General features: G+C 40.8%; 1 protein-coding gene across 1 annotated transcript in view; it reads right to left on the bottom strand.

Annotated features, from left to right (window-relative positions):
- BLTP2 (bridge-like lipid transfer protein family member 2) overlaps positions 1-24,750 on the bottom strand; it is a 258,947-nt gene extending 234,197 nt beyond the window's left edge. The window contains 7 exon segments of the mRNA XM_053706196.1: positions 6,591-6,804; positions 7,043-7,103; positions 9,469-9,587; positions 17,369-17,528; positions 18,094-18,143; positions 19,506-19,638; positions 24,561-24,750. Of these exon segments, the coding sequence (XP_053562171.1) occupies positions 6,591-6,804; positions 7,043-7,103; positions 9,469-9,587; positions 17,369-17,528; positions 18,094-18,143; positions 19,506-19,638; positions 24,561-24,628 (805 nt within the window). The 5' untranslated portion in view covers positions 24,629-24,750.
- Positions 24,751-27,619: the final 2,869 nt, after the last annotated feature.

Here is a 27,619-nt window from a genome sequence, read left to right as displayed (position 1 = left end):
TTATACCTAGAATTTTGTACACATATATAGACATTAGAGAGTTGTTTAATATAAAAAAAAAATAATTTAAAAATAATAGGAAGTACATGGAATGGGGTCCCATGCTCACTGACTGACAGAGACAGCTCACAAAGAAAATGCAAAGCTATGTAATACATTATAAAACATTCTCTTCTAAAAAGGAACAAGGAAATTACTAAGTATTGTTTGCCTTTAATTACATATTTTAAGCAGGTCTCTAGTAAAGTGCATCCAAAAGTATCTAAAAGTAAATTCCAATCATCTTTTCTTTTCTCTTGAAATAGTATTAAAGGGAAAGTCTAGGCCAAAATAAACTTTCATGATTCAGATAGGGCATGTCATTTTAAACAATTTTCCATTTTACTTTTATCACCAATTTTGCTGTGTTCTCTTGGTATTCTTAGTTGAAAGATTAACCTAGGAGGTTCATATGCTAATTTCTTAGACCTTGAAGGCCACCTCTTTTCAGAATGCATTTTAACCGTTTTTCACCACTAGAGGGTGTTAGTTCATGCGTTTCATATAGATAACACTGTGCTCGTGCACAAGAAGTTATCTGGGAGCAGGCACTGATTGGCTAAACTGCAAGTCTGTCAAAAGAATTGAAATAAAGGGGCAGTTTGCAGAGGCTTAGATACAATATAATCACAGAGGTTAAAAGTATATTAATATAACTGTGTTGGTTATGCAAAACTGGGGAATGGGTAATAAAAGGGATTATCTATCTTTTAAAACAATAAAAATTCTGGTGTAGACTGTCCCTTTAAAGGGATACTAAACGCAATTTTTTTCTTTCATGCTTCGGATAGAGCATGCAATTTTAAGCACATTTCTAATTTACTCCTATTATCAAATTTTCTTCATTCTATTTGTATTTTTATTTGAAAAGCAGGAATGAAAGCTTAGGAGTCGGTCCATTTTAGGTTCAGCACCTGGGTAGCACTTGCTGATTGATGGATAAATATCTCCAAACCATAAAAGAAAAAAAAATTAAAATTATGCTTACCTGATAATTTTCTTTTCTTCAGATGGAGAAAGTCCTCAGCTGCATTCATTACTTTTGGGAAATAAGAACCTGGCCACCAGGAGGAGGCAAAGACAACCCAGTCAAAGGCTTAAATACTCCTCCCACTTCCCTCATCTCCCAGTCATTCTGCCGAGGAACAAGGAACAGTAGAAGAAATACCAGGGTGAAAAGGTGCCAGAAGAATAAAAAATAAGAGACGCCCCACAGAAAAAATACGGGTGGGTAGCTGTGGACTCTTTCCATCTGAAGAAAAGAAAATTATCAGGTAAGCATAATTTAAGTTTTTCTTCATAAATGGAAAGAGTCCACAGCTGCATTCATTACTTTTGGGAAAACAATACCCAAGCTATAGAGAACACTGAATACAAAAACGGGAGGGTACAATAGGCGGCCCATTCTGAGGGCACCAAGCCTGAAAAAAAACACAACCCAACCAAACCCCACTTCATCAGAGCCAGGCAAAAAAAACTAGAAGGAAAAGGGCCAAGGACACTGCCCCGCAGAAAGTCCGAAAGCCTAACTAGAGACCGCAAAGCAGACTCACTGAGCCCATACTCCTCCAGGAGAACCGTCACCCAGCAGTCGGTCCCCACACAACCCTTACTAGTACAGTACCAAAATCCCCAAAAAGGGAGAGGACACGGGTGAGCCAAATGGATACCCAAAAGGTACAGCAAGATCCAATAAAGGAAAAAACCCCTTCAAAAGAAGGCCAAGTCCACAGAGACACAAATGGATCCCGAGAACAAGGGGAGACAACGCCCAACCCACAAGGACAGAAACATCTCCCAAACATCGTGCAACAGCACCGAAAAAGACAGCTGAAGACAAAGTCCTCAAAACGTCAGAACTCAAGAGACTGAGCAAACAGAAAAATTACAAGTAGCAAACTCAGAAGATAACCGTCTGAGTCCAGTAACACGCTGCCATCTGTAGGAAGACACAGAGAAAACACTACCAGTAAGGAAAAAGCGGCCGAACAAAATAGCATATTGCCCAACCTCCAAGACAGAGGACACACTCCAGGCAATCTGGGCTGCCAGGCCTACTCACAGATCTCAAAAGGGGAGAGGCACAGAACCTCTAAAAAAGGTTCACTGGCATCCCCAAGACCTGAGGATGAACAACAGATCTCAGATCCTACACCTAGCCGGAGCAGCCCAAGCAACAGCAGATGTGAAAGCAAGGGAACAGAAAGGAACCCCAAGACCGGCCCCTAAAAGGGCGGAAGAATGGATACAGCCACTACAACCTAGAGACAATCGAGCAGGCGTTAGACCCAAGGAGATCTAGTAAAGCCACCCAACTAAAGTCTCAATACGGAGCCAGCAGCTCCCCAGATGGAAAGGAACAACTCAAAGAGCCAACCAATCCCCGAACCAGATAAAACATCTGTTCCAACCTCCCAAACACAGGAGAGGCCCCTAAAAAAAAGGAACCACACCTTCGTAAGGAGGACAACGAGCCCCCTGAAGAAGAGAGCTTTGATAAACACCTGCCCATAAGACAGGAAGTTGTAGGAAGAACAGAGGAACACAGGGCCGCGTCACTGACGAAGGCAGAAAGAACCCCTTAAAACACCATCATGCTAGCACACATACCAGGCGCAAGATTGACAGCTGAGCAAACGCAAACCTACCGCTTGCGAGGCAGGAAAGCCCACCATCAGGTCACATAAGTTGGCTGTCCCAAGGGAACCGTATCGTCCGGCACAAGGCAAGCCCCAAGGAGCCCCAGCTCTAAGTAAATCTGGCCAAGTTGTAAAACAGAACAGCCAGAACAAGGGCTAAGCCCATGTATCCCGGAAACTTTAACCCCCAGGCCAGTCCTATGATCATAAGGTCCGGTAACATCCCACAGCGGGATCCACAAAGAGAAAACGCAGAGTAAAACCCTCGACAACCGGAAGATCAGTACAAGAACCCCAAGCCCAACAAATGTTTAGATTAAACAATCATCCAGGAACATAAATCCCTCGTCTGATATAAAAAACAGACTTCCCAGGGAAAAATCCAGAATAACCCAGATAACAAGACCAAGAAGTCCATGCAAGTCCCTACCCAAAGGGAAGAGACCACCCCTTGCATGAGCCCAACACTCCAAAGAGCCAAGGCCTTAAAAGGACACTAGAGCTAACAGGCGTCCAAGCAACAATATCATGATTGTGCTTGAAAAGTGCGACTAATCCCCCTTAAGGGACACCAGGCGCTGCTCAATTTATCAACCTCGAAAGGAGGAAAGGCTGAGTAGACCTCGCCGGGGATCGAACTAGTAACCCTCGGTTTGCTACAGTACAGAGAAGCCACAGAGCATTAGTATGCTGAACTAGCTGTCCAGCTAGCCACGAGCTCCAGACACAAGGGGAACAGTGAGGACAAGTCACCCGAACAGAGCAACAGCAAGCCTCCACATCACTTCAGATGTCAGAGGACAGTAAAACATGGGATTGGATGCCACCTGGATGGCAATACCTGAACCCTATGAGTGGAAAACCACTAGGACCTCTTCTATCCCAAGTAAGAGATGGAGAGCATTCCCAACACCGGGGAAGGACCCCTAACCGGAGCCCAAAAAGACCTCACTGTCTAAAGTCCCGAAAAAGGAACAACCAACTCCCGAAGGGAATCCAAGTCCCCCGAAGGTGACCCAATCCACAAGGAGAACGGACAAATTCCAAGAAGGTCTCAATGAGGAAGAGAACCACTAAAAGGAATAAGTCCAAAAAGGACAATTCCCAGGGCCTCATAAAGGCAACACCACCCTAACCAGCGGAAAAGGGGAGCTAAACCCTCGGAATACTCTAGGTTCCGAGGGAATCGGAAGCAACAGAGAGTGACGCCGCAAAATTCACTGACCCAGACACCAGAGAGACGGCTATTTAAGAACTAATACAATCCCAAGAGCCGCACGGACCGGCAAGTCCTCTTGAGAATGCTTAGCTGAAACTTTTAAACAAATAACAAGAAACATAAATAATATAGAGAGCACTCAGCACCCCAACCTGACCAGCAAGGTATAATAGGCGCCACGTGTCTGAATAAGCCGTGAGACAGAAGATCGGAACCCAAGGAGGACCAGCCTGCAACCAGGGTCATAACTGCCAGCTGGCTAAATTCGCCCTCAGAGAGGGAGGAAGAAAAACCAGACAAACATGGGACTAATGTGTCCCGAACAACTTCAGTAGAAGCAAACAGCGAGTATCAATCTCAGAGAAAGTTCCCGCAGGAAACATAGTATGAAAAAGAAAAGAAAATTCATCCTAACCGGATAAAATAAAATGACAGGCAACCCGAGGGTTAACGTCCAAGAAGAACAGAAAGATCCGCAGGATCAGTCTAACGGAAACCCTGTTCCTCTAACAAAACTGGTAAGGATCTCGATAACAAGACTTAAAGGAGATTACGACATCCCCCCATGTCTAACGAGGTGAGCCATTCGAAGAAGGAGACTAATGAGTCCCATAGCCGAGAAGTATAGGGTCCTCAAACAGCTCAAAAACGTGTCTGAGTAGAACACGAAGGCGAGTGTCAGGGTGCCAGGAATGAGACTGAGACGAGAAGTACAAAAATAATCACACCTTTATTAATAACAAAAAATAATAAAAAGTCCACAAGTCAAATAACAAACCAGGAGTCAAAGCCAGAGCTGGTAGTCAGACGAGCCGAGTCAGGAGCCAAAGCGAGTAGTCAGACGAGCCGGAATCAGGAACTAGGAGAACAGCATAATCAGGAACAAGCCAGGAATCAGGAACCAGAAGAGACGTCAGACAGCCAGGTAATACACAGGAACTTACAAACAGGTCTGAGACAATGCAAGGGCAAAGCATACTGAACAGAGGCCCTTTAAATAATAAGTGATGACATCACAATTCTGAGATTGCAACCTGTATGATGTACACTAGTCCGGCCATAAGACGGCGTGCAGGAAATGAGCAGCATCAGACACTCTGCACCAGATTCAGTAAGAGATGAGTAAAATGGCTGCCAGCAGCACATGGCAAACAAATCAGGGAAAAAACCCTGACAGCGAGCCAGCCTGTAACGAAAGGCACAACACCCAGGAACAGTTACACCCGCAGGGAACTGCACATGCCCTTCTGTGGCCGAGAGACCTGGGGCAATCTAGCACGGGCACAATCACAAATAAACATCTGGACTTTGTAGACAAGCAAGCGCCAAAAGTATGTAAAAGCGAAAACGTTCCACAACCTCCGGGGGGAACAATCCACCCTCCGAGGAAGAAAAAAACATAACCTGGGTTACCCGCATGTGTAATAGTAGTAGGGAGCGGTAGGTAACTAGCCTCCTGGAAGACAGAGCCCCCCCGAGGTGGATGGATCAGCAGTACCTTGAATCCCCGAGCCCGAGGAACGAGGCGCTCTAGGGCGGCCTAAAGAACATAACTGACTGACCTGAGTCAATGGGGTCAATTCGCATTCGTCACAGGACTAAGAATCTGAATGTCGAACAATCTCAACATCAGCATCCTCCATAACTGAGTAAAGGATACCAAAAAAATGGACTATATATAACAATTTAAACGGCACCTGACACCCACAATGGCTGGGGCACTCACTACCTCCTATGAACCAGACACCAGCAGACTAGAATTCTCCGTCATCAGTCAGTCAGAAATGCAGAAATAAGAGACCAGAACGTAAACACGTCACAAGGCGAAACATACAGTCCAAAAAAAGCGTGCCCAACCGTAAGGTCGTGTCACTTCGAAAGGCCGTTATGTTCCAAAAAACCACGAGCCCAGTTAGCACTACACATAAGCAGATTGAATCACATAACAAACATGATTAAAACCCCCCATGTTCAATAATCCCCCTCAGGAGATATTTACCGATTCCAAGATACTAAAGGAGTCCCACTGAGACCCTGTATTATTCATGTGAGTTCATAGGAACAAATGAGTTACAGTACAATCATGAAGAAGTAAAATGAAACGATCCTACCGGAATCTACGCCGTGGAACAGCAACACGGCCCTTCAAGTGTGACGGATAGTGGCCTCGTCTCCGCCATGGACTTGAGAGAAGAAAGCAGGCAGCGAAGCGAAGTTCGACAACGCCGATTTCTTGTGGAGTTGTTAAAATGAGTCGGGATGGTTTCACAGAAAGACTCTTCCTGCATCTCTGGACTCTAACCTTCATCCAAGCCCTCACTGAGAGACTGACAGGATTACTTAAAACTTCCGTCCTATGTCGAAGAGTACTACCCTCCATAAGAGACAAAAACAAAACTTCTGACAATTCTCTGCCAACCTCCTGGGATGAAAGGCAAAGAATGACTGGGGGATGAGGGAAGTGGGGGAAGCATTTAAAACTTTGGCTGGGGTGTCTTTGCCTCTTCCTGGTGGCCAAGTTCTTATTTCCCAAAAGTAATGAATGCAGCTGTGGACTCTTTCCATTTATGAAGAAAATTGGGTTTAGTATCCCTTCTTAGCACAATCTTTAGTATAAGACTAATGTATATCTCTAAGCTATGCAATAATATTGATTTTGTTACTAATTAATTTGGGATGTCTTTTGTCCAAACCTGTATCTATTTGTTCCTCTGAGCTGCCAATCTTCTCTTCATCACTTTGTACCGATGAAGCTTGTCCCTTGTGGAGCAAATCACTATGGAAGAGACTTTCATGTAGTTCTGCGTGAAGATTGTGCACCTTCAAACTGATGGCTCTCAGGTTCCTCTCACTGATACTGCACTCCATATTCACACCTAGAGAAAGTTCTGCCAGGCATGCTTCAACCTGTGTAGAAAGAAAACTACTAGCCAGGCATCTCACGATAGATAGATAGATAGATAGATAGATAGGTAGGATATACACATACATACACACACACACATATAATTGGTCAACTGATATGTAGAACTCTATTACAGAAAGCAGAAGAAACAAAACCTAAACAATTCTTTTATATAAAATATGAGTAAATGGTGATAAACAGAGAAATGGTCTATACTTCTGAATGACTCTGTGTGCTCACCTGCTGACTGCTCTTCAGCACTTTGCTGCTCAGCTGGTTGAGGCTCAAGGTACAGTCCAATCTGTAGAAAAAACATGATAAAACCAATAATGTATTTGTATATCCATCAATTAATTCAGTACTTTATACAGATCAGCGGGACAAAGAGAATACATTTTCTATATGCTAATTTTGTTTTAGGTGGTTGACTTTTTTATTGCATCTCTTGTTTGGGTATAAAATGCAAGTCTGTAAATAGCACTGATATAAAGGGGCAGTTTGCAGAGGCTTAGATACAAGGTAACCACAGATGTAAAAAGTGTATTAATATAACCCTGTTGGTTATGCAAAACTGGGGAATGGGTAATAAAAGGGATTATCTATCTTTTTAAACTATAAAAGTAAAGTAGATTGTACCTTAAAGAGAGCATTTTAATTTCTACTATATAATCTCGAAGGTAGTTTAAAAGTGTGTAAAAGTAAAGTGCAGTTCCTAAATCCAAAAAGTCTATTAGTTGTAGAAGCAGATGATGTGTATTGCAGAATGCCTTCATTAAAGTGAATGTAAATTTAACGTAATGAGGTAAAGTCAAACGATAGAAGTTTCAAAATGAATGAGAGTTTCATTCATGAAATCTTTACTATATATTTCAATAGAAACGCTCTACGGATAAGAACTGAATTTCCAGTCGCCATATTCAACAATTGATTGACAGATTAATCATCTGCAATAAACTAATCATAGAAACTACGATTAGTTGATTGTACAGGAGTAATCTGTCATGAATTGCTGATTACGCCGGGTGGAGGATCGGCTCCGTAGAGCGTTTCTATTGAAATATCTCTGAAGATAAGTATATAGTAAAGATTTCATGAATGAAACTCTCATTCATTTTGAAACTTCTATTGTTTGACTTTACCGCATTACGCTAAATTTACATTCACTTTAAGACAGACATCACAAGATAACATTTAGCATTTTTACAGAAACATTTTTACAGAAAATGTGCATAAAAGAGTTATTTAAAAATGTCAAAATACTTTGATGCATTCAAAGGTTACATTTAAATTGTTTAAAATATTTTTTTTTAAAAACATGTCGACATCACCACTCATGGAGATCTATATGTATGTATATATATATATATATATTTATTTATATCATTTCTGTATAAATGCTTACATTTCCTTTTATGAGAATGTACTTTGCATCCTTGGCAAATCCTGTTCCAGACAGGTAGAAGTTAATTTTTAAAGGTTTTAAAAGTAATCACATTAAGCTAATCTGATTTATATAAATGAAAGCAAATGAAATGGAAATATGCAAATCAGATGATGTGGACTGTTTAGATTTAGCATAAAATGTTGATACAGTGCCACAGGTGAGATTATTATACAAGCAAATGTTCTGAGGTGAACGTTTGATGAGAAAAATAGTTGTATACAGTATATATAGGGAATTAAATGTTGATATTAATAAGACTAAATTGTGCTTTTCAATAGGTGTATAATTGATTTATAAAGAGTTCAGTGTTTCTGTATTCCTATATTTTGTTCTTTGTTTATTACATTAAATTATGAAAGGTAAATCAAAATCAAATGGTTCTAATAATGATGGCTCTGTAAAGGAATTTATATAAACTTGCAGAATAGCCGTTGAGGTTTGTCAAAGTTACCTGTACCTAGAAAGGTAAAACACAATTTTCCTATTATTACTATGGGACAGAGATTACATCTTTTATGATGATGCTTAGATTGCAAAGCAAAACACTGATTTTTTAAAAAAGTAATATAATAAAAGAGAGTCTAAAACACAAGGGGTATGATGTTGTGCAAATGGAATACAGATGTGGGAACTTATTAAAAATGCACTGTAGAATTACAAAGAGTTGAGTGGAGGTTACTAAAATACTACAGGTACTGACATATTCCTTTAAAATCCATTTTTTTCAAATGCTTATAACTTTAGAATGGGATAACAATTTAATCTAATATCTTGCACTTACATGAAGAATGGTAATCTCTATACAGCGAGGGAGAATTATGTAAACTGGGTCAGTATTTTCTGACATACTTAATTTAAAAAAAATATCTGATTTTATTTAATTTTAAAAAAAAATTACTATGCTTATCTCAAAAAACTACTAAGTGGTTTGCATTGGATTCTCATATGAAGATAGCACAGATGGGCTATTACAAAAAAATAAATAGTTAAATGATTTTCCATACCAGAAATATCTCATATAGCGTGCTACTGAAAAACACACCCCCATAGGAAGACCAGCGACTTAAAGGGTATGTCGCTAGTCATTAAGGGGTTAAAAAATGATCTCTCCCCCGGAATGTAAAGTAGTTGGATAATGCATACTTAAAGACACTGGTAAATTCTGGTATGCCTATAATCCATGCTAAGAACAGAGAAATCAAGAAAGGTTCTGGGTATTTACCTCTTCCCATCACTTTCTAAAAGGAAACTTGTCTTGGAAACGGTCATGTGCCACAGAGATTCTGACTCAGCCACGTTCAGAACCATAATATTGACGGAATCCAGGTGTACAGAAAGTAGCTGTAGGAACAAATATATGTATATTCATATTAATTATACCATTTGTAGGTTTCTATAAAACAAAATGCTAGCTTACAATTTAAGGATAAATCATGTCAAACTGTAGTAAAGAAAAACATTTTTTTTTTTAAATAGTATTGTTCAAAATTGGGTTTAAGCGCAATCCTTTAGAACAGCTGATCAAATCATTTATCTTTAATTGAGACTTTTGTAGAAAAATTAACCATATTTTGTTTACTTACTTTATTGCCATATCATTCCAGTATCCTTTATACTGACATGTTGCAAAACATTTCTAACCATCTTACAATCTCCTTCTGTCTGTCTGTCGAGTTCTAGATAGCGCTGGCTTGTTTTCTCTCGTTTTTTTTTATTTTTCTTTATTCCAATTTTGTATATTATTCTTAAAAGGACATTAAAGTCTAAATTAAACTTTAATAATTCGAATAAAGCATACAATAAAAAAAAAATCAAATTAACTTTCATTAACTTCTAGATTGTAAGTTCTCACAGGAATAGGGCCCTCAGTTCCTCCTGTATGTGTTTGTAAATTTTGTCCTGTCTCCTACAAGTTTTTTTCTCATTGTTTTACCTAAATAAATTGTATCCATGGACAGCACTGCAGAATATGTTGGCGGCGGCGCTTCATAAATAAAGTATAATAATAATTAACAAATTGTGCACAGTATTTTCATGTGTACACTTTTAAGGCACCAGTTTCTACTGGGCATGTGCAAGATTTCACACTATAACATAAATTATGCTTACCTGATAATTTTATTTCCATCGTGGGGAGGAGAGTCCACGGCTTCATTGATTACTTTTGGGAATAAAGAACCTGACCACCAGGAGGAGGTAAAGACACCCCAGCCAAAGGCTTAAATACCTCCCCCACTCCCCTCATCCCCCAGTCATTCTGCCGAGGGAACAAGTTACAGTAGGAAAATATCAGGGTATAAATGGAGCCAGAAGATAAATTAAATTTAGGTCCGCCCACCGGAGTTACTGGCGGGAGCTGTGGACTCTCCTCCTCACGATGGAAATTAAATTATCAGGTAGGCATAATTTATGTTTTCCATCTAAAAGGGAGGAGAGTTCACAGCTTCATTTATTACTTTTGGGAAACATATACTCAAGCTTTAGAGGACACTGAATGGAACCGGGAGGGTAAAAAGGCGGACCCTAATCTGAGGGCACCACAGGCTGCAAAACCTTTCTCCCAAAAACAGCTTCCGCAGAAGCAAAAACATCAAATTTATAAAACTTTGTAAAAGAGTGTAAGGAGGACCAGGCCTTACAAATCTGCTCCATAGAGGCCTCATTCTTGAAGGCCCAAGATGAAGCCACAGCTCTAGTTGAATGAGCCGTGATCCTCTGAGGAGGCTTATGTACCGCTGTCACATAGGCCAAGCGAATCAAGCTCCTCAACCAAAAGGACAAAGAAGTAGAAGAGGCCCTCTGCCCCTTGCGCTTCCCGGAATATACCCCAAAAAGAGATTTAGACTGTCTGAAATCCTTTGTAGCCTGAAGATACAACTTCAAGGCACAAACCACATTGAGATTATGAAGTAACTTCTCATTGGAAGAAGAAGGGTTAGGACACACAGAAGGAACAATTATTTCCTGATTGATGTTACGGTTAGATACCACCTTGGGAAGAAACCCCAAACCGGTGCGAAGAACAGCCTGATCCGCATGAAAAAACAGATAAGGAGGCTTGAATTGCAAGGCAGCCAGCTCAGATACTCTGCGTGCCGATGCAATAGCCAACAGGAAGAGAACCTTCCAAGACAGAATCTTAATGTCCATAGAATGCATAGGCTCAAACGGAACCCTCTGCAATACCTTATGGACCAAGTTTAAGCTCCATGGAGGAGCAGACTGCCTAAAGACAGGCCTGATTCTAGACAGAGCCTGAACAAAATATTGAATGTCAGGAAACTCAGTGAGTCTCCTGTGCAACAAAAGTGATAATGCCGAAATCTGTCCCTTTAAGTAACTGGCGGCAAGACCCTTCTCCAAACCTTTTTGGAGAAAAGGCAGAAACCTTCACCTTGTGCCAAGGATCTCCGTGCTTCTCAAACCAGGACAAGTAAGTCCTCCACACCTTATGGTAGATGCGACGAGTGACTGGCTTCCTTGCCTGAACTAGAGTGTCAATCACACTTTCAGAAAAACCTCTCTTGGCTAAGACTAAGCGTTCAATCTCCACACAGTCATCTTCAGAGAAACGAGATTTTGATGTTAAAAAGGGACCCTGTTCCAGCAGATCCCTGCGACAGGGTAACCTCAATGGTGGAGAGGATGGCATCCCCATCAGATCCGCAAACCACGTCTTTTGCGGCCACGATGGAGCAATCAGGATGGCCGAAGCTCGCTCCTGCTTGATGCGTGCCACCACATGAGGTAGAATTGGTAATGGTGGAAAAATGTAAGCTAGGCTGAATCCCCAAGGCACCACTAAGGCATCTATCAGCTCTGCCTGGGGATCCCTCGCCCTCGACCCGTATCGGAGTAGCTTGCAATTGAGTCTGCACGCCATGAGATCTATCTCCGGCGTTCCCCATCTGAATCAAATCTCTGCAAATACTTGGGGGTGAAGAGACCATTCCCCCGGATGGAAGGATTGCCTGCTGAGAAAGTCTGCTTCCCAGTTGTCCACACCTGGAATGTGGATTGCTGCGAGTGAGCAGTTGTGGGATTCCAGCCACTCCAAAATCCGAGACACCTCCCTTATTGCTAGGGAGCTCCTCGTACCCCCCCTGATGGTTGATGTAAGCCACCGAGGTAATGTTGTTGGTCTGGAATCTGATGAAGCTGAACAACCCCAGAAGAGGCCACGCCCTTAGAACGTTGTAAATTGCTTGAAGTTCCAGAATATTTATCGGAAGGAGAGACTCCTCCCGGGACCATTTTCCTTGTGCCATTCTGGCACCCCAAACAGCTCCCCATCCTGCCAGACTCGCGTCTGTGGACACAATCTCCCAGGACAACATCAAGAAGGATGTCCGCAGGGACAGATGCTCCGGACAGATCCACCAAGAGAAGGAGTCCCTGGTCCGAGCATCCATGGATATCCGCTGTGATAGATCTGAATGATCGCCATTCCACTGTCTCAACATGCACAATTGAAGAGGCCTGAGATGGAACCTGGCGAAAGGTATGACATCTATGCTGGAAACCATGAGCCCGATCAACGCCATACACTGAGCCACTGAAGGGCGTGAGGAGGACTGAAGGGCAAGACAGGTGGACGCAATCTTCCTGCATCGTTGCTCTGTGAGAAATATTTTCATGGACATAGAGTCTATTATCATGCCCAGGAACTCCACCCTGTTGCTGGGAACCAGGGAACTCTTTCCTGAGTTAATATTCCAGCCGTGAGATTGGAGCAATAAAAGAAGAGCCCTCGAATGATCCTCTGCGAGGCTGACCAACGGCGCCTGGACTAGGATGTCGTCCAAATAGGGCACCACAGCAATGCCCCTGGATCTGGCCACTGCAAGAAGTGCCCCCAGAACCTTCGTAAAGACTCTCGGGGCCGTCGCAAGACCGAAGGAAAGGGCCACAAACTGGAAGTGTTGGTCCAGAAACGCAAATCTTAGGAACTTGATGTGGTCCCTGTGAATTGAAACATGAAGGCAAGCATCCTTCAAGTCTATTGTCGTCATGAACCGTCCCTCTTGAACTAGGGACAGAATAGATCTGATTGTTTCCATTTTGAACGATGGAACACTCAGAAACTTGTTTAAACACTTTAGTTCCAGAATCGGGCGGAACGTACCCTCCTTCTTTGGAACCACAAAGAGATTTGAATAGACCCCTTTCTGTTTGGGGTACTGGTACGATAAAACCTAGAAAGGAGAGATCCCTCACACATTCTACAAAGGCCTCTCTCTTTTCCGGTCTTGAAGACAGGTTTGACAGGAGGAATCTGCCCCTGGGCGGATGGGACCTGAACCCTATCCTGAAACCCTGGGCGACAACCTCCAAAACCCAAGGGTCCTGAGCATCCTGCAACCAGGCTTCGGAGAAGAGAGACAGACAATCTCCCCCCTACTTGGTCCGGAGACCGGTCGGGGGCCGCCCCTTCATGCCGATTTAGTCTCGGCGGGCTTCTTGTTCTGCTTGGACTTGTTCCAAGACTGAGCAGGTTTCCAAGTTCCCTTGGACTGATCCGCTTTCTCAGCGGGCTTCTGGCGCTGGGCCTTGTCAATGCAAAAGGGATGAAAAGTTGATCCCTTAGGCTTAGCCTTCTTATCCTGCGGTAGGAAAGCTCCCTTGCCTCCCGTAACCGTGGATATGATCGAATCCAATCTTGAACCGAACAGAATCTTTCCTTGAAAAGGCAGGGCCAACAGCCTCGACTTAGAGGTCATGTCCGCCAACACAGAGCCCTGCGAGCTAAAATGGAGAATCCTGAAACCTTTGCGTACAGGCAAATAATTTGCATATTTGCGTCACAAATGAAAGAATTGGCGACCTTTAACGCCTTAATCTTATCCTGTATCTCGTCGATGGAAGTCTCCCTCTCGACCATATCACACAGGGATTCACACCAATATGTCGCAGCTCCTGCAACCGCGGCTACAGCCGCTGCCGGTTGAAAAACAAACCCTGTGTGCTGAAACATTTTCCTTAACATGTTTTCCAACTTTTTATCCATGGGCTCTTTAAATGATGAACTATCCTCGAGAGGAATAGTCGTCCACTTTGCGAGCGTAGAGATAGCACCATCCACCTTAGGGATAGTTCTCTAAAGCTCGAGCTGAGAGTCCGGAACAGGAAACAGTTTCTTAAAGGAAGAAGAAGGGGAAAAGGAAGAACCTAATCACTCCCATTCATCCTTAATATTAGCTATCTTAACAGGAACCAGGCAGGTCTGAGGCACCACCCTGTCCTCGTATACCTTATCAAGCTTAGGAATCGAAGGTTGCTCCGGAAGCTTCAGTTCCGGAACCTCCAGAGTAGCAAGCACTTGCTTCAGCAAAAAGCGCAAATTTTCCATCCTAAACCTAAAGTCAGGCTTCTCCGCTGCCGGAGGATGAGATGGCACGGACTCCGACCCAGAAGGAGCGGACCTCGACATCATATAACACCTCTGATATTTCCATAGGCGTAGACAACCTTTGGGCCGGGCTGCCATGAAACGCCCTACGGTTGTGCTTAGCAGAACGTGGTAAGTCATGGATGACTTTCGATACCGCTGTTTGCAGTTGATCCGCGAAATCTGACGGCAAACGAATCTCTTTCATAGGAGTAATGGTTCGACCCTGGGGCGCTGCATGTGCACTCTGAGATGAAAGCAGGGAACGCACCTCACGGGACGCAGATCCCTCAGATGTGGACGGCTCAGTAGTACTAGACATCCCTTTAGTTTTAGATGTCGCAACTTTATCAAGGCATGTGGAACATAGTTGAGCAGGCTGATCTACAATAATCTCCTCACAATAAACACAGGAATGAGACTTTGTTAAAGAGGGAGTACCCTCTAACGCGTCAGAGTCCTCCATAGCTTGTGCTTTTATTATGGACTAGACTAGCTGAATAAACAGGCACCTTTATATCCTCCAATGGCCGGGGCACTCACCACCTCCTATGACCCGGACTACAGAAACCGCTTTGTCTCCAATGCCGCTGATCAACAGATAAAGTGAAGACCGACACACCCGGTCACCTGAGATGACTCGCAGGACCGACCCTGCATTAAGGAGAAAACGCGCTAAAATCTGCCACGCAAATACTCCCGGAAGTAAACCTAAAGTTTCACCATTGCCAGAGTGACATCTCGCAGCAATAACACAATAAACAATATTATGTATAAACCCCCCCCTGTTCAATAATCCCCTTACTAGCAATATTAACCCTTGATTCCATAAGATAAAAGGCGCCAAACTGTGACCCTGTCTTCTGTGTTATCATTGTGTATAAAAAATGAAACAATCTTACCAGAATCAATGCCATGGAACAGGAACACGGCCCTTCAAGTGTGACAGGTAAAAGCATCGCTCCTGACATGGACTGGAGTGCAGAAAGCAGGCGACAAAACTCGCCGATTGCTTGTGGAGCTGTTAATATGAGTCTGGATGGTTTCGCAGAAAGACTCTCCCTGCATCTCCAGACTCTAACTTTCACCCAGGCTCTCACTGAGAGGCTGACAGGACTACTTAAAACTCCAGTCCCATTCCGAAGAGTACTACCCTCCATAAGAGACAACTCTGAATCTTTGTCACTTCTCTGCCATCCTCCTGTGACGAAAGGCAAAGAATGACGGGGGGATGAGGGGAGGTATTTAAGCCTTTGGCTGGGGTGTCTTTGCCTCCTCCTGTTGGCCAGGTTCTTTATTCCCAAAAGTAATGAATGAAGCCGTGGACTCTCCTCCCCTTTAGATGGAAATACTGTATATGAGTCTGTGATTGGTTGACTGCTGTCATGTGATACAGGGGGCAGGGAAATTAAAAGGGACACTGAACCCAAAAAAAAATATTTCATGATTCATATAGAGTATGCAATTTTAAGCAACTTTCTAATTTACTCCTATTATCAAATTTTCTTCATTCTCTTGGTATCTTTATTTGAAAAGCAAGAATGTAAGTTTAGATGCTGGCCCATTTTTGGTGAACAACCTGGGTTGTTATTGCCAATTGGTGGATAAATTCACCCACCAATAAACAAGTGTTGTCCAGTGTACTGAACCAAAAAATAGTTTAGAAGCCTTTTTCAAATAAAGATAGCAAGAGAATGAAGAAAAATTGATCATAGCAGAAAATTAGAAAGTTGCATGCTCTATCAGAATCAAGAAATAAAAAATTTGGGTTCAGTGTCCCTTTAAAGTGAATTTAAAGTTAAGGCTATTAGATAAAGTCAAACCATAAAAAATGTTGCATGAATATGAAGCAGTCAGCCAAATTCTTTCCTAATTAAAGGGCTATTACAAAGTAGACTTGCATATTCAACACATGCATAATAAAAAGACAGTGCTGCAACACTTACTTTTAATTTTAAATTAGCAGTAGATTATTTTTTTTTCTGAAAAATTTAAATTTTCTTTTAAGTGAATGTAAAGTTAAGGCTATTAGATAAAGCCAAACGATAGAAGTTAAAAAATGAATGGCACTTTAATTCATGAAATCGTTAGTATATACATATCTTGAGAGATATTTAAAATGAAACGCTCTATACGGATAAGAGCTGAAGCTCCGGTCGCTATTTTCAGCAATTGATTGACGGATGACTCATCTACAATCAACTAATTGTTGTTTCCCCCACGGGGCGTTCAGCCCCTTTGCAAAAACGTCACGGGCCAGGGGGGAAACAATGATTAGTTGATTGCAGATGAGTCATCTATCAATCAATTGCTGAAAATGGTGACCGGAGCTTCAGTTCTTATCCGTTTAGCTTTTCATTTTAAATATCTCTGAAGATAAGTATATACTAAGGATTTCATGAATGAAAGTGGCATTCATTTTTTAACTTCTATCGTTTGACTTTATCTAATAGCCTTAACTTTACATTCACTTTAAAGAAAATGTAAATGTGTCAAAAAAAAAAAATCTACTGCTAATTTGAAATTTAAATTAAGTGTTGCATTATGCATGTGTTGAATATGCAAGTCTACTTTGTAATAGCCCTTTAATTAGGAATGAGTTTGGCCGACTGCTTCATATTCATGCAACATTTTTTATGGTAATTAGGAAAATTAGACAATAACAGAAAAATGACTGAGCACTTATAAAACATTGTAGAATGTACTTCAGATTCATATGTAAGCAGTGGTTCACCTGAGACAAGATTCGTAGCAATGAAGAGCTAAGACCTGTGTTATTACTTTGCTCTCTGGAAACCTGATCTGTGGCACTGGGTGAACGCTGAGGTGTAGCCGATATTCCCTGGAGGTCAGTACGAATGCGCACCTCCCCAAAACACAGAGCAAAATAGTGACTGGAAGAAAAATGCAAAGATTTAGTACAACACATGACTGGAAATATGTTTTAAGGCACCATACAAACAACCAAAATAGTCTTGTAAACCAAACTGTAATATGGTCTAAAAGAACAAACAAAATATTAAATAAATCATTATCAAAAATAGATTTTTGACCCTAGAGCCTAATTAAGAATTGTAAGAGCTCAGCACTTTTCATGTTGGCCATTATGTTGCATATAACGTTAACAGTCAATTATTTGTAGCTTCTAATTATAAAAAATGATCTTTTAAACCTCATCATACTGTTATAGCCATTTGGTAGCATGGAGTTGATATCCTGTTAATATCGTACTATACGGTCCGCAATGGTATATAATTTCCCCTATATTTCTTTTATTGTTATTTCCTTTGTAGTACTGTTTATATATTTCATATTTGTTGTTGACTTTGTTACAATATACAGTATTCTATTTGGTAATATGTATAAAGCCTTAATAAAACAAGTTACATACACATAATACTGTAAAGTGAGACACAATTAAATGTGTTTATTTATTTTTATGAAAACTTATATACTTACGGTAACTCATGATTCAGCAATTTGCTAGATACCCAGACACTATCAATTTCCTAAAACACAATGTAAGAAGATTATTTGTTTAGATAAGGGAAAAAATGTATCCATGAATTGCTTCTTTCAACCTACTATTTATATTCGGACACAACCATTAAACACAGCAGGTTTTTAAAGCCAGCTTGGAAAGCCACAACTAATTCTACAATATCTACTGACATGAAACCCAATATTTTTCCTTCATGATTCAAATAGAACATACAATTTTAAATAACTTTGCAATTCACTTCTGTTATCTAATTTGCTTATTTCTCTTGGTATCCTTTGTTGAAAAGAATACCTAAGTAGGTTCAGGGGCTGGGAGTGGCTGCACAGAAAGGCCTCAAATCATTGGCTTATTGTGTTCAGCTAGGTCCTAGTAGTGAATTGCTGCTTCTTCAACAAAGGATACTAAGAGAATGAAGCAAAATTGATAATAGAAGGACATTGGAAAGTTGTTTAAAAATATATGCTCTGATTCATGAAAGAAAATGTTTGGGTTTCATGTGCCTTTAAATTAGTTTATATGCTTAAATATTTTCTAAATCTATTTTTAGATACTTGTATTCTAAATAAATATTTTATATTAAATAATGAATCTAACATATAAGGGTACAATTTATTTTTGTCATGGATGTGCGCAGTTACTACTAGCTAATCTAAGCTCTCACTCGCCAATCAGAAGCCTTAACACTTGCAGAGTTTAAAGGGACAGTCAAGTAAAAAAAAAGAGCATGTAATTTTAAACAACTTTCCCATTTACTTTTATTACCAATGTTTCTTTGTTCTCTTGGTATTCTTAGTTGAAAGCTAAATCTAGGAGGTATATATGCTAATTTCTTAGACCTTGAAGGCCAGCTCTAATCTGAAAGCAGTTTGACAGTTTTTCACCACTAGAGGGCGTTAGATCATGCGTTTCATATAGATAACATTGAGCTCGGGCACGTGAAGCTCCTAGGAGTCAGCACTGATTGGCTAAAAATGCAAGTCTGTCAAAAGAACTGAAATAAGGGGGCAGTTTGCAGAGCTATAGATACAATGTAATCACAGAGGTAAAAAGTATATTATTATAACTGTGTTGGTTATGCAATAATTGGGGAATGGGTAATAAAGGGATTATCTACCTTTTTAAACAACAAAAATTCTGGTGTTTACTGTCCCTTTAACTAATCCCTGCTCTCCGAACAGCCTGCCAAAACAATGTCACATGTAATGTCCAGCTACACAGGAACAAGCAAAGGAAACAGGAAAGTATTCAGCATCTAATGTACCGGCTGCGGTCCAAGTGGCTTTTCCCTATTTCCCTAAAAGCTTTGTCAAAAAGGGAATGCAGGAAGGTTTCTAGAAAAACAACTCAGATGAGATGGTAATGTACTCACTAGAATTTGTTGCTGCTGTCTCCCAAACTTCAGACTGATATTCTGCAGCCAGAGAAAGCCAAGGGATCCAATTTTTAATTCAGCACCCAGCTTTTTTTGACACCAGTTAGTGGCCAGGCGATAGAGGAGCCATCTATAGGAAAGTGTACAAGAGTCAATGAGAACATGAAAGATATAACAACAGGAAACAAAAATCATTTATTTTCATCCAAAGGAGAGAATTTAAAATCTATTAGTGTTTTTTTTTTCTTTCTATAAAATGGATCTTCCTGTACTGAGGAAAGAAAACAAATTCTTTCATGATTTAGAAAGAGCATGCAATTTTTAACAACTTTCTAATTTACTTATATGATCTAAATTTGTTTTATTCTCTTGATATCCTTTGCTGAAAAGCATATCTAGATAAGCTCAGGAGCTGCTGATTGGTGGCTGCACATAGATGTATTTGGCTTACCCTTTTGCATTGCTATTTCTTCAACACAAGATATCTAAAGAATGAAGCAAATTAGATTATAGAAGTAAATTGGAATGCTGTGTAAAATTGTATTATCTACCTGAATCATGGTTTGGGTTTAGTGTCCCTTCAAGTCACTTTTCTGCACAAACTACATGCAAACTAAAGGTTGCAAAATATTCCAATAATACAGACACGTTACAAAACTTAGGAAATACAAAATTACTGAAGAGCCACCTTGGCCCTTGGATTTAATATTCTGCATCATTGCTCTATAGTTTCAAGCAAGAAATCTATAAGATTGTAGAATAAAATTGATTTGCTACTACAAATTAAATTATGTTAGCGTAAAATGTAGAAAGATCACCTCTTTATCAATTATTTTATATTCACAGCTTTAGATATTTAATGTTTATAACAAGTACTTAGTAATGTGAGATCTACACATAAAAAAATGTGATATGTTTAGAAGCTATAATCAGAAGCCAATGAGGTTATTAGCTCTTAAAAAAAGCAGCAGTTAAGTATGCCAAGTGCTAGAGAAAGGTGACAAATGAGGTGTTTAGATGTGCAGTTCTTTCAACATGCCTGAGAAAATAAAAAAATGACTCTACTTGCTGGTATCTACACATTGTAATACAAACTAAACAATGATACATGGATTTGTGTAAAACATACGAAGCTTTAAAGGACTGTAATAATAACAAAATGACATGCACCAGTTCTGTGTGTGTGACCCATGTAAAGGGCTCACCCAATCAGCAGGGTTGTGCAACTAGATGCAGATTGGGACAGTGGCAGAACAGTTTCCTCTCACGACCAGCATTGCTCTGAAGCTCCTGAGACTTATTTTAACTATGTGTTTAACTCATTTGAGAGGGTAGCTAGTGTTAACATGACAAGTTCTAAAGCAGGGGTCAACCAATTTAGTAGCCAATCATACATTTAGGAGCCAGACAGTGGTATTTGTATAAGAATATATACATACAAATATACATCACCACGCATTTATTGAACTAACATAAAAATAATTTTACTATGTGCTTATTTTTTGTAAAAATGCTTGCTTAAAAGTTAGCACAGCTTTTGTTTTTTTGAGCATGTAACCAGCCATGTATAATCCAGTAAGATGCATGCATATGAACTAGTGCTGCAACAACTAATCGATAAAATTGATAATAATTGATTATTAAAATAATCGATTATGAAAATAGTTGTCAACTAATCTAATTTGATTAGTTGATCTGTGCATGGCTCCAGCTGCTTCCCTACAATGAACTCCTGCCCATGGTATTGTGTTTTATGGTTATGTCTGTAGCCCAAAGAACGACTACAGACGTTTACTTTTCACTTTTTGTGTACGTTTATTTTTCCGCTTACAACTACTCCTGGTTTATGTGGATTTAGATCACCTGGGCAACCCAGAAATAATAGGGGTCATCATTTGGATTGTTCATATTAAATCAACAGACCTGCCAACTCACACAGTCTGGCTGTGAGGCTCTAAACCAAGACACTAGGTCCTCATTTTAAGACACCAGTGGCTCCATGGCACCTTCATTTTTCAAGCCCTGATTTAGAGTAAAAAATTATTTGTTTAATTACTGTTTGAACTAATCTTCAAGAAGCCTGAACATTCACAATTGAGACATATTTAAGAAAACTTATTTTGTGTTTGTTTTTTTCAACAACAAAAAAATATTTTAAATTTATTTAAAATGCATTAATGTGCATTTCAATATGTACTTCTGTCTAATTGGAATAAATTAAATAACAGTAATATTAGAAATTATTTGTACTCTTAGGTGAGAATGAACTAGTGAATGCAATTTCCTGAGAAAAATGCTCTAGTGTAAAAAAGGAGGAATGAACAGAACAGTATTATTGTGGGACACAGATGTGGGTGGTTCCCCAGTGTAGAGAATGCATTCTCAGCACACATATATTTAAATTTTTAGACTAGAATGTCTATTTAAAAGGGACGTAAAAGAGCAATAATAAAATGCTGTAATTAGAAAAGGTACAAAGCAATACATTTAACCTCTCAAATGGTGTTCAACACATAGTTTAAGTCAGCTCCAGAGCAGCAACACACTACTGGCCGGAAGCTGAACAAAGGGGTTAAATGCACAGTAGAAATACCACTTGAAGAGCACTGCTGGTACTAGCAGAACCAATGCTTATCCAACCAGCAGTGCTAGTTACACATCTGAGTCATGTGACTTGCTCAGCCTTTTGGATAAGCATTGATTTCTGGTCTGAACAGCAGGGTCTCGAGTGGCACTTCTACTGTGTGTTTAACCCCTATGGGGTTAAAAACACAGTAGTGCAGGGTTGATAGTGTTAATATGACATGCTCTAACAAATTAGAGCATGTGATTGTTCAACTATTATGGCCCTTTAAGCACAAAGTTCTGTGCAAGCAGTAGTACAATAATAAAATATTCCATCACAATAGCTTGTTTATAATAGCTATTTTAAATACCTGTAAGTGAATATTCTGCTACATTTGAACAACACCTTCTATGTAAAGCGATGGAATCCATCCGATTGTGGTGCAAACATTTGTAACAATAACAAATCAAAGAAAGCAAAACATGCAATTGTTAAATGATAGTCAAGGTTATCTTCTCAGCATTGCATCACAATCATTATCTTATGAACCCTAAATCCTCTGCTATTATGTGCACACTGACACCATATTGCCCTGATCAGATTTATAGCAGCACAAACTTTTCCCCTTCAAACGCTGTACCAGCACCTCCTTATCAAACTCACCATCTATCCCGCATGCCAGAACCCCACCCTCTGCTACCAGTACCAATTAAAAGCATCAGCTACGTAATCACTGTATGATCATAATAAGCTTTAATCTATGATCAACCACAACTTGAATACCAGCACCACCTGCTCCTCTACAATACTGTGCGGCATGACCACCACAGCTAACAAAAATCATATTACTAGCTCCATCACTCCACTTTTACTCACATAGCATATTATCATCTACTTCGGTACATCCTCCACCATCACCTCTTCAATTAAGGGGATATTTAAATATTTTTCCTTTTCTTATAGCATCTAGAAGAGTAAATTCTAAAATGTCTCAGTTTATGTTTCTGTGCTGAAACACAATCAATTTTGGATCTCATTGCCACACTTGCATGCAAGCTCCATCTTCCCATCAATAGCATTTAACAGAATATCAATACCTGATCCAGGTTCACCCAAAAGCCTCCTGCTGGATTTCTCACAACACAATAATGTTGGCAAACACACAGAAGCAGAATAGTCACAGTAGCATTTTCCAAGCTGATCAAGTAATAAAACTTTACAATAGAATATCATCAGGCATGCTGTGTCAAAATATCATTATACTGTGTCCTATACACCTGAGCAGTAAAGTCAAACAAAACTGTACTGGAAAATGAAGCTATCTATGCTGTAGGTTGTAAATAGAAAGTGCCCATTTAGTGGGACAATAGTGGGCACAAGTGAGATTAAATCTAAACAGTGATTGTTCCACAATAACCACAGTATCATTGCCCATTCACATTATCAAGAAAATAACAAAATGTATCACTTAATATCAAATTGCATCACCTACTTAATTTCAAAACAACAAAAAGAATGATTCAGCAAGTCACTAGATCAACGGATCTAAAATGTATTTGCTATTTGACACCAAAGGGAGTCTTCTGAAAAATTAATGAAAACCAAACTATCTACATGAGTCATGTCACACATATAAATTTATTTATAAAGTACTAAAATGTTCTAACAAATGAAACAGTTTCTTAAACAAAACAAAAAAAATGGAAACCATAACCAAAGTCTCTAATCCTCAGTAACAAATAGTGTACCTAAAATTTGATGGATGAGAATAAGATATATATTATCCATCAGTATTGATATTTATGTTATAATGTATTTATCTTGTAAATCAACAACACAACATACATATGTGGAATACACACACACACATATATATATATATATATATATATATATATATATATATATTACAACAGGGATTGACCAAATTAATTTAAAGGATAGATGCCAACAAGAATATTTAGGAGCCAGCACACATTTTAGAAAACAGAGGCAAACGTGTTTACTTGTAAATAAATATGTAAAATCGTCGCAAAAGTCAGAAGCATGAATGGTAGATGCTCTGGCTAGTGTCTACCTTGATTTGTTAAATACTATCAAGATAGATTACAAACTTTCTTAGTGACACTGCAAAATATACCATGATTTGCATCTCTTAAAAAAACAGTTTTAAAGGGATTGTACCACAACTAAGAAACGTTATGGTGTTACTGGTCAGTTTTGTAGCCATGGGGACCATTTGATACGGTCTGGTTGATAAAGGCCATTGATAAAGCTAAAAACACAGACATATAGCAACATGTGTCTGTGCAAAACATCTGGTAATACGTGCCTGTGTATGCTTATATATCACAACACCCGTATGGCCCTGGCTGCAGTGAGAGATATGCATACACATGCACGCATACCTGCCACGTCTGACAGCTCCACTTGACACCCCAGCCCGGGGACTGCAGTTGTTATTCTCGGGCCCGTACAGTTCTCACCTTCCCAGAAGTAAAGCACACAGGGATAGTAACAGCAGGGCCAGAAGCACCGCGGAGATCAGCGGCATACTGTCAACCCGGCAACCGGGGCAGTGGCACCGGCAAACCGGCCCCTGACCGAATCACACCGTTTCTGGAGACCATAGAAAGTCCTCCTCCTCTTGGTGGAGGTAGAGGCAGCTATCCCGGGAACAGGAAGTGAGTTACAGAGTATACGGGGAGGACCAGCAGCATCATGTGAGCAGCCGAACTGGAGGAGGAGAGAACGAATGCAAGTTAGAGAAACAGGATGTGCGTTACGGGCTGAAATAACAGCCGTGTGGGGAGCAAGGAAGGCTAGACACAATATAATAGGCATGTGGGGAGCTTATTGCAGGGCTAGCTACAATACCAGGCGTGTGGAGAGCACGAAAGGCTAGCTACAATATAATAGTCATGTGGGGAGCTTATTGCAGGGCTAGCTACAATACCAGGCGTGTGGAGAGCACGAAAGGCTAGCTACAATATAATAGTCATGTGGGGAGCTTATTGCAGGGCTAGCTACAATACCAGGCGTGCGGAGAGCAAGAAAGGCTAGCTACAATATAATAGTGGTGTGGGGAGCTTATTACAGGGCTAGCTACAATACCAGGCGTGCGGAGAGCAAGGAAGGCTAGCTACAATACCATGCATGTAAAGAGCAAGGAATGCTAGCTACAATACCATGCATGTAAAGAGCAAGGAAGGCTAGCTACAATACCAGGCGTGTGAAGAGCAAGGAATGCTAGCTACAATACCATGCATGTAAAGAGCAAGGAAGGCTAGCTACAACACCAGGCGTGTGAAGAGCATGGAAGGCTAGCTACAATACCATGCATGTAAAGAGCAAGGAATGCTAGCTACAATACCATGCATGTAAAGAGCAAGGAAGGCTAGCTACAATACCATGCATGTAAAGAGCAAGGAATGCTAGCTACAATACCATGCATGTAAAGAGCAAGGAAGGCTAGCTACAACACCAGGCGTGTGAAGAGCATGGAAGGCTAGCTACAATACCAGGCGTGTGGAGAGCAAGGAAGGCTAGCTACATTATCATGCTTGTTGAGAGCAAGGAAGGCTAGCTACGATATCATGCTTGTTGAGAGCAAGGAAGGCTAGCTACAATATCATGCTTGTTGAGAGCAAGGAAGGCTAGCTACAATATCATGCTTGTTGAGAGCAAGGAAGGCTAGCTACAATATCATGCTTGTTGAGAGCAAGGAAGGCTAGCTACAATATCATGCTTGTTGGGAGCAAGGAAGGCTAGCTACAATATCATAGGCTAGCCATAGAACAAGCTATTATGCTATTGTTCATTTCCAGGTTGAGCACTTCTCTCTTGTTATTTATGCAAATTATGATATTTTGGGAAGTCTCCCTAAGTGTGATGCGGGAATCCAGACGTGGACCCGTTACTCAGTATGCCTAAAGGGATATGGCTGCACCTCACTAACGAGGCCCACAATAGGCCGAAACGTACGTCTGGGGTTTTGCTGTTTCTCTCGTTCAGAGAAGGATTGCCTGGTATTTCGGGGCTGGACTGTACTGTGAAGTCAGGATCAGACTGATATGCTTCAGGAAAGTTCTTCTCTGTGAAAGGCACATGTTGAGCAAAAAGAAGCTGCTTCTTGGGTGGCAACTAGCCATAGAACAAGCTATTATGCTATTGTTCGTTTCCAAATTGAGCGCTTCTCTCTTTTTATTTATACAATATCATGCTTGTTAAGAGCAAGGAAGGCTAGCTAAAAAAAAAATTGTATGCAGAGCAAGGAAGGCTAGCTACAATACCAGAAGTGTGGAGAGCAAGGAAGGGTAGCTACAATACCAGGGGTGTGAAGAGCAATGAAGGCTAGCAACAATACCAGATGTGTGGAGGGAAAGGAAAGCGAGCTCCAATACCAGGTGTGTGGAGGGCAAGGAAAGCGAGCTCCAATACCAGATGTGTGGAGAGCAAGGAAGGCTAACTACAATACCAGGCGCGTGGAGAGCAAGGAAGGCCAGTTACATTACCAGGCGTCTAGAGAGCAATGAAGGCTAGCTAAAATATCAGGCGTGTGGGGAGCTAGGAAGGCTAGCTACAATACCAGGCGTGTGAAGAGCATGGAAGGCTAGCTACAATACCAGACGTTTGGAGAGCAAGGAAGGCTAGCTACAATATCATGTTTGTGGAGAGCAAGGAAGGCTAGCTGCAATACCAGCTGTGTGGAGAGCAAAGAAGGCTAGCTACAATATCATGCTTGTGGAGAGCAAGGAAGGCTAGCTAAAATAAAAGGCATATGCAGAGCAAGGAAGGCTAGCTACAATACCAGGAGTGTGGAGAGCAAGGAAGGCTAGCAACAATACCAGGAGTGTGGAGAGCAATGAAGGCTAGCTACAATACCATGCATGGGTGGAGAGCAAGGAATTCAAGCTACAATACCAGATGTATGGAGAGCAAGGAAGGCTAACTACAATACCAGGCGCGTGGAGAGCAAGGAAGGCCAGTTACATTATCAGGCGTCTAGAGAGCAATGCAGGCTAGCTAAAATACCAGGCGTGTGGGAAGCTAGGAAGGCTAGCTACAATACCAGGCGTGTGAAGAGCATGGAAGGCTAGCTACAATACCAGACGTTTGGAGAGCAAGGAAGGCTAGCTACAATATCATGTTTGTGGAGAGCAAGGAAGGCTAGCTGCAATACCAGCCGTGTGGAGAGCAAAGAAGGCTAGCTACAATATCATGCTTGTGGAGAGCAAGGAAGGCTAGCTAAAATAAAAGGCATATGCAGAGCAAGTAAGGCTAGCTACAATACCAGAAGTGTGGAGAGCAAGGAAGGCTAGCAACAATACCAGGAGTGTGGAGAGCAATAAAGGCTATCTACAATACCAGGTGTGGGTGGAGAGCAAGGAAGGCTAGCTACAATATTAGGCTTGTGTGGAGCAAGGAAGGATAGCTACAATACCGGGCGTGTGGAGAGCAAGGAAGGCTAGCTACTATACCAAGTGTGTGGAGAGCAAGGAAGGCTAGCTACAATACCATGCACGTAAAGAGCAAGGAAGGCTAG

Source organism: Bombina bombina, chromosome 3 (assembly GCF_027579735.1).
Source record: "Bombina bombina isolate aBomBom1 chromosome 3, aBomBom1.pri, whole genome shotgun sequence".
Lineage (NCBI taxonomy): Eukaryota > Metazoa > Chordata > Amphibia > Anura > Bombinatoridae > Bombina > Bombina bombina.
Note: the sequence above shows the minus strand (reverse complement) of the source record. Positions and strands in the feature narration are given on the sequence as shown.